The 12,972-nt window shown below is 52.1% G+C and overlaps 1 protein-coding gene across 2 annotated transcripts in view; it reads left to right on the top strand.

Annotated features, from left to right (window-relative positions):
- Positions 1-93: 93 nt before the first annotated feature.
- The window catches only part of CIMAP2 (ciliary microtubule associated protein 2), a 43,441-nt gene continuing 30,562 nt past the window's right edge, over positions 94-12,972 (top strand). Inside the window, exons 1-7 of one of the 2 annotated variants that reach the window (XM_073007260.1) lie at positions 94-4,967; positions 5,734-5,821; positions 6,251-6,415; positions 6,614-6,736; positions 10,568-10,705; positions 10,820-10,963; positions 12,623-12,784. In XM_073007260.1, the coding sequence (XP_072863361.1) occupies positions 4,579-4,967; positions 5,734-5,821; positions 6,251-6,415; positions 6,614-6,736; positions 10,568-10,705; positions 10,820-10,963; positions 12,623-12,784 (1,209 nt within the window). In that variant the 5' untranslated portion in view covers positions 94-4,578. The remainder of the gene's footprint in view (positions 4,968-5,733; positions 5,822-6,250; positions 6,416-6,613; positions 6,737-10,567; positions 10,706-10,819; positions 10,964-12,622; positions 12,785-12,972) is intronic. The other variant, XM_007978621.3, reaches the window with a different exon arrangement.

The following is a 12,972-nucleotide window of genomic DNA, read 5'->3' as shown; positions in this document are numbered from 1 at the left end:
GGTTGCTGAAGGCCGGGCCCTTCCTCCAGGGGCGCTCCTCCGCCCTGTCTGCTTGAGCTGAGTCAGGACTGGCCAGTCTGGCTGCGGCAGCCACCCTCACTCCTGCCGCTGTCGCATCCTGTCCGCAGGTCCTCAGTGCTCTTCCTCTGAATGGAACCTGCCACCTCCCTCCTCTCTTTTTTGACCATTATTTATGAGGCTTCCTACGTGGAATTTCTCTGCGCCCTCTCTGCTCCGCAGTGAGCTCCTCTGCAAAGACTATGGGCTGCATGTGCTGGTTCTAATCCTGCTTCTCCAACCCTAATAAAGTATGACCTGCCACACTTTCATCACCTGTGACATGAGGATGACAATCTTTCCCCATTTATCAGGTAAGCCTGATAAATGGCCACTCTGGATAAATGTTAGCTCTCACTCCTCCAGCTTGGTTCCCATCCCATCCTGCACCCCACCTGTGGTCCCAGTTTTCTTGCTTTGGCCAGTGTTCCTCCCAGGTCTAGAGTGGTCCCCTAACCCCTAGCCTGGAGGCTGGCTGGCAGTGCTCCCTGCTGCAGGGGCCAGTTCCTCCCGCTCTTCCTTCCACCTGGGCCTGGCTCCTGCCATCCCTGTTGTTTCATCTTGATAAACAGATGAAAAATATATACAGGTGAAATATAGTTGGAGTATCTCTAAAGATATAGATGTAAATATTTACATTTCATGTAGATGAAATATCTATATATTTCAAGATGAACAGAGACCAGCATTTCAAAAGAGGAAATAGAGCCAATTAGGAAACTTGAAAAAAATTTGACATTAGCAAAAAAAAAAAAAAAAAAAGTTAAATTAAAACAACGTCCTGGTGCTATGTTTCACCTGTTGATTTTTAAATATAAAATTAATTTTAATAATTTTTAATTGAAAATTTTCCTATAAATTGCTGGTGATCCTGTGATGAAACTTGTTCTCTTACCTGCTTGAGAGTATCAGGGATGGATTCACAGAGGGTTTGGCTTTGAAAAAAAAAATTGCAGGCCGGGCGCAGTGGCTCATGCCTGTAATCCCAGGACTTTGGGAGGTCGAGGCAGGTGGATCACCTGAGGTCGGGAGTTTGCGACCAGCCTGACTAACATGGAGAAACCCCATCTCTACTAAAAATACAAAATTTGCCAGGCGTGGTGGTGTGTGCCTGTAATCCCAGCTACTCGGGAGGCTGAAGCAGGAGAATCGCTTGAAGCCGGGAAGTGGAGGTTGCAGTGAGTTGAGATTGTGCCACTGCACTCCAGCCTGGGCAACAAGAGCAAAAAGCACTGTCTCAAAGAAAAAAAAAATTGCGACAACGTATACTTCACAAAAAATTTAGTGTTAACCATTTTCAAGTGTACAGTTCAGTGGCATTAAGAGTATGAATGCTCCCCTGGCCTTGTCCTTGTCCCTGAGGGCACTGTTGTACCACTGTTTCCACCTTCCATCTCCAGAACTTCATCTTCCCAAATGGAAACTCCATACCCATTAAACAATAACTCCTCATTCTGTCTCCACCCAGCACCTGGTACCCACCATTCTATTTCTGTTTCAGTGAATTCAACTACTCTAGTTACCTTACATAAGTGGAATCATATAATATTTGTTCTTTTGCGACTGGCTTATTTCCCTTAGCATAATGTCTGTCTTCAAGATTCATCCATGTGGTAGCACGTGTTAGAATTTCCTTCCTTTTAAAGGCTGAAAATATTCCATTGTATGAATATATCACATTTTGTTTATCCATGTATCTGTTGATGCACACGTGTGTTGCTTCTACCTTTTGATTGTTGTGAACAATGCTGCTATGAACGTGGGCATACAAATACACATTTGAGTTCCTGCCTTTAATTCTTCTGAGTATATGCCCAGGAAAGAAATTGCTGGATCATATGGTAATTCTATGTTTCATTCTTTGAGAAACTGCCATACTCTTTTCCATAGCAGCTGGACTATTTTACTTTCCCACCAGCAATGACCAAAGCTTCCAATTTCTCTATAGCCTCTCCAACATATGTTATTTTCTATTTTTTAAAGATAATAACCATCATAATGGGTGGGTTTGGCTTTTAATTGGACTCTGAAGAAGATAAGTAAGAGTTGGGTGGGAAGGGTAGGTTGGTGGGGGGCGCATATCATCAGCAGCAAAGGTATGAAAAGGCCAGAGGCTCTCCAGGGGAGGGTGTGTCCTAGGGATAGAGTAGCCTCGTGGCTGGAGGTTTCAGAGCATGGGGCAAAGATGGCAGGAGATGAGGACTGAAGGCAGGGGCCACGGCCCCATCACAGAGGCCCAAGTCGTAGCTGAGAAGCTTGACTTGATTCCACTGACATATGAGGTGGCTCTGGAGTCTGGACGGGTTAGACAGTCTTGCAGCTAGGGAGCTCTCAAATGTCCTTATGAGTCCCATATTCATGGTATGACCCTATGCCTGATGAGATGTGACCAGGGCAAGTTATTCTCCCCATCTGAGCCTTAGTTTCCTCTTGTGTACAATGAGGGTGCAATGGTGCCTATAAAAGAAAATGGGTGAGGTGCTAGACAAGGAAGCTGCTGTGATGGGAAACTTTGGGCTGACCAGAGCAGACGGCCTTGCTGCAGAGCTGACTCACTTGGCCTGTTCTGGCCTTCCTGGCAGCCAGGACTCCCAGCCCAGTGGACCTTGGCTTATAGCCTTTCGTCATTCCTCCATGGGTCCTGGAGCCATGGGGCTCAGGCCAGAAGAGAAGCAGCAATGTAGCTGCAGGCATGTCTGGGCCACCCTGAGAATACCCGAGCAGACCCAGGGCTGGCTGAAGTGCACAGGACTGGAGAGTGTGCACATCCACACCTCACCGACACCTCAAAACAGCCTTTCCAGGAAGCTACAGTCATAGGTCCATGTCACAGAAGAGGAAATTGAAGTTGGCAAGGGTAACTTGCCCAAAGTCAACACCCAGGAAGTGGCAGAGCCAGATTTAAATGTGTCTTTGAGGATTTATGTGTTATTGGGTAGCTGGACTAGATGCATGTATTCATTCCCTTGTCATTCAGCAAATATTTCCTGAACATTTACTATGTGCTAGATGCTGCACCAGGAGGAAATGAGACAAGTGTCTGCCCTCAGGCATCTGTAAAGGTCCCTAACCAAGGGCTGGAAATGACCTCCAATTGAGCACCTGCTGTGTGCCAAGAGTATTACCTAAATCAGGTCATGTCATCCTCACAGCAGCCTGGGAGATAGAGATGATTACTTTCATTTTATAGAATGAAACCGATAATGCTGTGACTCAGAGAAAGAAGTGACTTGCTCAAGTTCCCACAGCTGGGAAGGGCAGAGTCTGCTTAGATGACCCAGGCTCTCCGTTCTGTGCATGTTCCTGAGGCCTGCCACCTCTGACCCTCAGCTCAGTGGTGCAGTGCAGATGCTCTGCCAGTGGTGGCCGTGTGCCCGCCAGGCCTGGAGCGCAAGAGTCCAGCTCTCAGCTGTGCTGGGGAGCCGCACTTCTTATTTAAATTCTAGCTTGGGATGTCAGAAGGGCATTGGGTGGGGCCTGGCAGAAGACCCACTGTGCCTCTGGTTCAGCTTCACCATGGGCTGGAAGCAGGACCTCTGGTACAACCTACACCTCTCTGGCTTCAATCCTGTCACCATGGAATGGGATATGAATCTCTGCCCCACCTTTGGGCCTAAGACCCTTGGGAAGATCACAGGCCATCGTGGGAGAAATTAGACAATCTCAGAGCATGGCTGTGGAGCACTGGTTGGGGGGTAAGGAAGGAGGGAAGAGATAACTGACTATGTCCTGGGTGGGGTCCATACCCTCAATTCCTTTCTTAGAAAGTCATCCATACGGGCCGGGCGCGGTGGCTCACGCCTGTAATTCCAGCACTTTGGGAGGCCGAGGCGGGCGGATCACGAGGTCAGGAGATCGAGACCATCCTGACTAACACTGTGAAACCCTGTCTCTACTAAAAATACAAAAAAATTAGCCGGACGTGGTGGCAGGCACCTGTAGTTCCAGCTGCTTGGGAGGCTGAGGCAGGAGAATGGCCTGAACCTGGGAGGTGGAGCTTGCAGTGAGCCGAGATCGCACCACTGCACTCCAGCCTGGGAGACAGAGCCAGACTCCATCTCAAAAAAACCAAACAAACAAAAAAAAGAAAGTCATCCATATGCTTCATTGTTGAGTTTGGAATTCTCCTCCTCCAGGAAGTCTTCCCTGACCTACCTACCCACGGGCTGGGTCAGAGGCCTCCCTCTCTCATGAACCTGACCATAGTATGTGGTCATTGCTTCCCCCATTATTTTCAGGGCAAGGACCACATCTGGGTCCCAGGCATTCTGCGCGGTGTTTGCCCAGAGTGGGTGCCAGGGACATCTAGGGGCCGATTGAATCCTGACTGCCCTTGCAGCCTTGCCCAGCCCCCCACCCTCTGGCTTGCCTTGCCCTTTCCCCCTTACTTCGGCTCCCCTGACTCCCGAAATGGAGAAGGAGCTGGGATGTCATTTGCCCAAGTCTGCCCTCTCTGTGGGCCTGTTTCCCATCAGCACAAGGTGAACATTAAAAGGTTCTTTCTGAGCCTAGGCAGGCTCCATGCAGGGCTCTGGGATAAAGCCAAAAATCAGAAATACTTCCTCAACAAATGGCTGTAAGACCCCACCCACTGGCATCCATAGTAAATACAAGAAGGGCCATTATATCTGCAGGGGCCAGGGAAGGACCCTGAAAACGTGCATGGACAAGGGAAAAATCAGCCCGCTAAGTGCGCACGCCGCTGGGGGCGCCACGTGGGCGAGGGCGCGGCCCACAGCTCCAGGGCGCATCACAAGGCCCAGGTTGCCGTGGCAGCAGCGGAGGCGGTCGGCGCTCAGGCCTGCCATGAGGGAAGGCCAGGATGCCGCGGGAGCTCGTGGCTGGAACCGCGCCGGCTCCATGGCCACTAAATGGTTCACCGGGGCGCCCTTCGGGGTGCAGAGCCACAGGTGGGGCCCATCTGCGTCCTGGGCTCACGCCCATGGTCCAAGGCAGCTGCTGCCCACCCCGAAGCCACCCTTGGCCTCGGGAGAGAGGGTGTCCACCTACACACCGGGCTGAGCCTGGCAGGGAGGGGAACCAGGGGAGGGGAGCCGGCAATGAGGAGGGGCTGGGCTTTCTCTCCCCCTCATACTTACTGCTCTTTCCTGCCCAGGGTTCTTTTACCTTCTAAGTGAGTTCTTTAAAACCATTCAAGAGCACCTACTATGTGCCAGGTTTAGAGAGGTAACATGGCCTGGTCCATAGTAGGCCACTCAGCTCAGAAGTGGTAAGTGAGATTTCAGCCCAGGTGTCTGTCTTCCATTCATTCATATTCCACTGTCTCTTTCTCTCTCTAACCTACTATGTTCCAGGCACAGTTCTAGGATCTGGGGCCACAGCAGTGAACACAACAGCAAACCCCTGTACTCACGGAGTTTGCTCTTTTCTGTGAGGGGTGGGGGTGAATAATAAACAAAAGTATGTATATCTGTAAAACGTTGGGTATTGATAAGGACTGTGGAGAAAAATGAAGCTGGGAGGAGGAGCTGATGGGTGGGGTGGGGTGGGAGTGGCCTGGAACATTCGAAACCATTGCAACTCCACTGCTTTTCTTTCATGAGCTGGCTCCAAAGTCACCTTCCTGGGCAGCCAACTCCCCCATGCTCCAGAACTGCCCATGCCAGGGCTGCGTGCCAGGCACGGGGCTCTCACTGGGCCACCGTCCCTCCCTAGGTTTGACATCTCTGCTGTTTATCCCAACCGGAAGAAGTTCAGCACCTTCACTGAGGCCCCATACTCCATGCGTTATTCTACCCAAGTGGTGAGTTTGCACAGCTTCCCTGACTCCTCCCACAGGGCCTGAGCGCGCCCCTTAGAGCTGCCTACTGTGGTGGATGAGCTGAGCTGTAGAAGGGGCGTACCTTCTACCGTCTTCTGGCACAGAGCTGGGCCCACCGTGGGGGCTTCCAGTATGTTTGATAAATGAGGGACTGCACCACTTCCAGCTTGTGCACTGACTACTTCTGGGCTCTTGAAGGCGCTATTATACCTCCCTGCAGTGATAGAGGATGTTGTGATTGCACCTTGAGTGCCAAGCCTGTTGATGCCAGCCTTGGTGCTGAGGGTGGGAGCCACAAGGGGGATTGCCTACTCCCTTCCTCCGGGTCAGGGTGGTGGCTTGGTGAGGGCCTGCTCTGTGGGTGGACTGGGTGGGCGTGACTGTCACAGCTCTGACCACACTCTGACTCAGTCCCACATAGGCCCGGGGACTTACAGCTCAAAGGAGACCTGCTTCAGCAAGAATAAGCTGATGAAGGAGGTGGACACAGGCTGGGCCAAGGCCCAGGAAGCCACGCGGCTGACCCAGCTACCCCACTTCCAGTACCAGGCCATCATGAAAGAGAAGCGGCTGCAGGTGAGGCCTCTGGGGCCATGCCTCTCCCTCTCTGGTGCCGGGTCTTCCTGTCCACTGCGGCTGCTCCGTGTGGCCTTCAGTGTCCTTCCAAGGCCAGATGGAGATTACCCTTTAAGGAATATCATCATGCCTTGGGCTTTTTCCTGTGTGGACTTTCCCAAGTTTAAGGCTTTCATTTTCTCTCTTCTCTTGGCATAGGAGCAAAAGCTGGGGCCCGGCTCCTACAACGTCAAAGACTTCTTAGAACAGCTGCGGGAGAAACCGTGTAGCACCCGGGGGCTGCTCAGCTCTGGGGAGGTTCGCTTCCGAGGACTCACTGGGGTAGGTGTTCTCATCTCTGGAGTCCCGAGCCTGGCATACATTGGGTGCTCAACAAATTCATTCACTTATGTATCCATCCGACCAGCCAGGAATAAGGATTAAGCACCTCCTAAGTGGCATACACTGTCCTAGGCCTTGGGGATCTAGCAGTGATGAAGACAAGGTCCCTGCTCTCATGAAGTAGATGTCCTAGCAGTAGAAACAGTAGTACAAAGAAGGAAGTGTAATACATATATAAGCAGGGCTATGAGCACAAATTAGACAGGGACGGGACAGGCAGTGATGGGGGTGCAATTGATAGAGTGTAGTCGTGCTCTGGGAGGAGTGACATTTGAGCAAACCTACAGGTCATGAGCAATGGAGACTTGCAATGTCTGGTAGAGCATTCCAGGCATTGGGAGCTGCAGAGGTTAAGGCCTAGAGGTGGGAACATGCTTGTTGAATCAGACTGGCAGGCCGGAGGCCAGTGTGGCCAGAGGGAGAGAGGAGGCAAGCAAGAGGGCAGAGGGCTGGGTCATGAGGACCCTGCAGCCAAGGTGGGGCCTTGGTGTTATTCCAGGTGCTGCCAGAGGGCAGTGGAGGGCTTTGACAGGAGGAGGACCTGATTTACCTTTTTAGAGGAATACCCTCGTGAGGGCCAGGATTTGGAGGAGGCGATGGTGCTGAGAGGTGGGGGTGGCAGCGCCAGGGGATGATGATCCCATCAGGAGGACACTGAGTGAGGCTGACACTCAGTAAGGGCATGAGGGAGAAGGCAGGAGTCACCCCCTACTGAGGGAGTCAGGGCTGCAGTTTGTTGGCCTCGACCTCTCTGTGCTGGACACTCTGTTATCCTTCTCCCAGCGCCTCACATAGGCCATGCTCTTTCACATGGTTTGCCCCTGCTCTTCCCTCTGCTAGGAATGCCCTTCCTCCCTTGGCAGCCTGTTCTCCTTGGGCACACCTACTCATCCCGAGGCTCTCAGCTTCCAGAAGCTTCCCTCAGCCCCGCTAGGTGGTGTCTCCCTTCCTAGGAGTCTCCACTGTGGTTGTGTGTTTAGCGTCCCTTCCCCACTGGACAGCAGCCCCTGAGGGCAGACCATGTCAGCCTGGTTCCTTCACTGCAGCATTCTGAGTTTCTAGCAGTGCCTGGCACACACAGGCCCCCAAAAGTATTTGTGGACTGAATAAGTGCATGCATCCTGAGTATCAGGTGCTCCAAAACATTCTCTCTAATTCTTTGCAACCACTCCAGATGAGGCCCTGGAGGCTCAGAGAAGATAAGCAAATTGCCCCAGGATGCACAGCTGCCAAGTGGGCAAGCTGGGATGCAGACATGGGAATGTGCAACCCCAGAGCCAGGGTCTTTCTCCTACACCTCGCCACTGGGAATGCTTCTATGAAGGCTGGAAATTACTCCTGACATGGTCTGGGGATGAGCAGATGCATCTTTAGATCTTACAGCATCTTCAGAAGCTGTAACTGTAACTTAGGGAGAGGGGATACCTGGAGCATTTGAAAATGTCATTACCATCCAATCTAAAGTAATAACAGTGGACATGTAGCATAGCACTTACCACGTACTAATTAATTTCATATTTATGACAACCCTATGATTATGTCCATTCTACAGATGAGAAAAATGGAGTACAGATTGGTTAAGTAACCTACTGCCCAAGGTCATGAAGCTATCAACTGGCAGAAGCAGGCTTTTGAATCCCAGGTGTCCAACATCTACCTTGCATTTCATCCACAGGCTTGGCCCCTATAGTTCTTGGACTTTGCTCCCTGTGTCTCTTTGGAGGCCAGGGCCTGGGTGTGGGAACTTAGCCGAGATGATGGCAGGAGAGCTAGGGGGACAAGCATGACTCTATTTCCTTCCTGCCTTTGCTCTTTTTGAGTGGGGGACCTTCCCACCTTCCCTCATACTTGTCTTTTGGGGATCCTTCTCATTTTTCAAAGTCCAGCCTGAAAAACAAAACAAAACAAAACTTAAAAGTGATGATTCATTCATTTCCACACTCCCCCTCTTCAATTAATCATTCCTGTTTGAATCCCCAAAGCTCAGACAACATAACATTCTAGTTAAAACTATAGACTTTCCCATCAGCCCAAGTGTGATGCTGAACCTCTGAACCTGAAGGTTTTAAGGAAGAAATGGGATTATCTTGACAAAGTGCCCAGTGCTGGGCTTGCCTCTGGGCTCCAGGAGCAGGGCCATTTTCACCCTTGGTATAACCCTCATCTTCAAAGTCTCCCAGGTCCTATGGTGCTCACTGCCCACCCACCCCAGTGCTTTCCACAGAGCCCGGCAAACAGTAGAGGCTCAGAAAGGTTATGGATTTTGGAGCTGAAACTCTCATGCTGTCTCTTTCTGGAGGTGGGACCTGACACATACAGTTTGCCTCTCTGAGACTCAGTTTCCCCATCTGTTAATTGTGGATGGTGCTGACTTGGTCTCCCCTAGTCACTGCCAGGACCAAGATGTTAAGGCTTGTGAAGCACCTAACACACCATTCCGGGATCCAGCTATTCTCGGGGGCTTTCTCCAGAACATACATGGGAACCCGGGAAGGAGACATGTAGTCCCATTCCTCTGGGAGCAAACAAATCTGATGCCCTTAGTGACCTGACTCCCCATGCAGAGGTCCCTGCCCTCCCCGCCCCATCCTGCTTCCCCAGGGCCAGGTTCCAGGCTCAGAGGTAGGGCACAGCCGAGCCATCTATGGAGCAGCAGTGCCCCCGCGTGGCTAAAAGGTGCAGAGCAGCAGAAAGCATTCTGCCAGGTGGACTGCTCTCTTCACTCGGCCTACAAAATCACCCTTTTGACCCTGGCAGCCCAGGTCCCAGACGGTCATTCCAACCAGTTCCTAACCTCTCCTCCTGTCCCTCAAGACATTCAGCCACCCCACCCTATCGTGTGTCAGTGTCCACTCTGTGCCAGACACTGTTGCCTGTGAGCCTCCACTACTGCTCGTACCTTTGCTTCCAAGCTCAGCCTCTTCTCCAGGGCCCTACTGGCCCATCCATGCTATGTCTCACTGCCTCTTCCCTGCATCCCACACTCTGACATGGTGGGCCCCTCGCTGCTCTCCAAACACATGCCATTCCGCCCAACCTCCTTCCCTTGCTTGCAGACAGTATGTAACTTCATCGTCATTACCTGGAAGAAAGTATTCCTATCCCATGGTACCAGTATGGACCATGAGACTCAGAAGGCCCAAGGTCACTCAGCTAGGAGGCAGCAGAGCCAGGATCTGAACCCAGAATGGGAGTCCTTCCCTGTCACAGCGCTGTTCACAGCACATTGAGAGAGCCCTCATGTCACGCAGGGCTGTGGTGCAGGGGTGTGAAGGTTGGAATTGCCGAATCCACTGAAGCAGGCAACTATCTCAGGTGGTAGTGGGAGGAAGACTTCATTCCTAGGAGAGATGACATTTGAGCTGGCTTTGCAGAAGCAGTAGAACTGTCCAAGGCAAAGAGGGCAGGAAGGGCATTCCGGGTGGTGGTTACAGCATGAGCCAATGAGGGAAGAAGGTTGGGCAGAGTGGCATGTGCTTGAGAAGCAGCAAGAAGCCCGCTATGTTGGCCAAAACGTGCAATGTAAGGAGGAAGCAGTGAGATATAACTTGGTCAGGCCAGTGGAGCCCTGGGGAAGAGGCTGAACTTGGAGGTGAAGGTGTGAGCAGTGGTGGACGCTCACGGGAAACAATGCTGTGTGTTGGAGGGCGGGTAGCAAGTGGGCACCCTGAAAATCCCATTCCCTTCTTGGGGATGGCAATCTCAGGTGTTTGTTCCTCAGGCACAAGGAGTGGTTCTGACAGCCTCTATGCCCCCACCCCCGCCCCACAGAACTACTATCCAGGCCCTGGAAATTATGGGGAGAAGGGCAACCCATACACCAAGCTGGAGGAGAATGCCTGGAACCGGTCCCATTCCGAGGGCCTCATGTGCAGGATGAGCAACAAGCCGGACCCCCGGCCTCATCAGGTACCCCCTTGGCTGGCCAGGCCTTGCCTGCCTTCCCATCCTGCAGGGGCACTCCCAGGGCAGAGGGGGAAGCTGAGCTCTCCTGCAGGCCTCATCACCTCTGCTGTGCTCTAGGGGAGTGGTCTGGGACCCGGCACCTACTCCTTCAAAAGTGACCTTGAGACATACGTGGCACGATCCGTCGGCACCCGCGGCCCCTATGACACTTTTTCTGGTGATCGGAGCAAGCCACTGCCTTATGGGCACTACTCCATGCAGGTGTGTACCTGGGGTGGTGGAGGGTGTTAGTCCATGCCCCTGCAGGATGACAGGCCTCACTAGTCAGCACCAGGAACACCAGCTTGTGCGCCAGGCTCTACATCGGGCTGTTCCCACACCCCCTCACTTCACTCTCACAGCCAGGGCCAGATCTGGCTTCCCATGTTAGGCAGGGAAAACTGAGGCTGGCCACCCAGCTGGAAGGAACAGAGCTGGGATTTGAACCCAAGGACATCTGTCTGACTTCACTGTCAGCTCTCTCCTCTGCACTGGCATGAAGTGCCCAGGAGGTGAAGATGGCCCACAGTGCCAGGGGAGCTTGGTCATGAGGAACCTTGATGGCACAAGGTGGGGGCGTCCTCCTATTTTGGAAACGGCAGGCATTATAGACCAAGCTGGCTGGGTTAGTGCCAGTGCTGTTAACAAAGCAGAGAACACGAGGCCCAGGAGGGGAAATTGAGGTACAATTTTATCTTGATGGCCTCCTTTCCCACCCCCGTCAAGTCCCTGTGATGTGATCTCACAGTGCCACAAAGCTTGCTTTGTGCTCATGGCCACTGGAATTAAGTTTTGTCTAATTGCCTGTTTATCTTGTCTCCATTACGCATTCTCGCAGTGGGTATGATTAAGTCAGGTAGTAGGCGAGGTGCAGGGGAAAGCAGCCCTTGCGGAACTTACATTCTAGTGAGGAAAGAAACTCAGTCATCAATAAATAAGAAAACAATTCTCGAGTGTGAGCAGGCAATGAGTGCTATGGCAGAGCTCAGGAGCGCTTAGGAGGGTGGAGGTTAACGTAGAAGGACCTCAGGACCAGCTGGCAGGTAGCCACTGAGCTCTCAGCCTTCGACCTGGCTGCTCCCTGGAGCCCCCCAGACCTCCCCATGACCAGCTATGGCAGGGGTCAAGGGACCCTCCTCAGGCACTGTGGCCAGTGCCCATTCTGACTGGCCAGTGCCCAGGCTACGCTGTTTGCTTTTGTTTGTTAGAATTTTTTTTTTTTTTTTTTAAGATCAGTTTCAGGTTCACAGCAAAATTGAGTGGAAAGTATAAGGAGTTCCCATGTACCCACTGCCCTCCCCATACCACGCACAGCCTCCCCCACCATCGACATCCCACAGCAGCCTGGTCCGTTTGCTGCAGTTGAAGAACCTACACTGATACATCATTATCGCTGCAAGTCCGTGGCATACCTTAGGATTCACTCACGTGGTGGACATCCTGTGGGTTTCGCCAAATGTGTGACATGCAGCTGCCATTTTAGTATCATACAGAATAGTTTCACTGCCCCCCAAATCCTCTGTGCTCCTCCAGTCACTCTGGTTTTAAATATTTAAGACATCATTCCTGCTTAGAACGGTGCCAGACTCAATACATGTCCAACAAATGAAAGAAAGAAGAAATGGGTGAAAAGGAGCTGGGCAGTAGGGTGTGGCAGGTGCATGGTGCAAGAGACTAACACTGCCCCAACCCGCTGGTTGGGGGAAGACTATTTCACCAGCCCAGGTCAGGGGGGCCTCGAGGCTGGCCTGACCTCCGGGATGTCTGCACAGCAGGATAGTAAGTGATGCCCCAATGCTTTTCTCTGGTTGCGGGGGAGGGTTGAGAAAGGAGCTCTGATTTTCCTGGCATAACAGATTCCTTTTACTCTCCTTTTCTCAGAAAAAAAAGCCCAGGGAACTGATGAATTTCAAGAGCTTCGTAGAAGAACTTAACTCACGTCACAACAAGAAGCATGGGGTTTTTTCTAAACTTCCCCGCAACCCAAAAATCCCTACAGAGAGGATTTACTGGGCCAGCCTCAGCCAGTGCCCCCGCACGCTGGTGAGTTCGCTCCTGTGGCTGGCCTTCCTCTCTCGGAGGGCAGCTCTCCTTCCAGGGCTGGGCATGGGGTAGTGTGCCTTATTTCATGGGGAATAACTCAGTCTTGGGATCAGACTGACTTGGTTTCCAATCCTGGTCCTGCACGTTGGGACACTTTAGGTGAGACCTTGTTCGGGCCTCGGTTTACA

The sequence above is a fragment of the Chlorocebus sabaeus genome, chromosome 20, assembly GCF_047675955.1.
Source record: "Chlorocebus sabaeus isolate Y175 chromosome 20, mChlSab1.0.hap1, whole genome shotgun sequence".
In the NCBI taxonomy this organism is placed as follows: Eukaryota; Metazoa; Chordata; class Mammalia; order Primates; family Cercopithecidae; genus Chlorocebus; species Chlorocebus sabaeus.
This window is presented reverse-complemented; position numbering and strand designations above follow the sequence as displayed.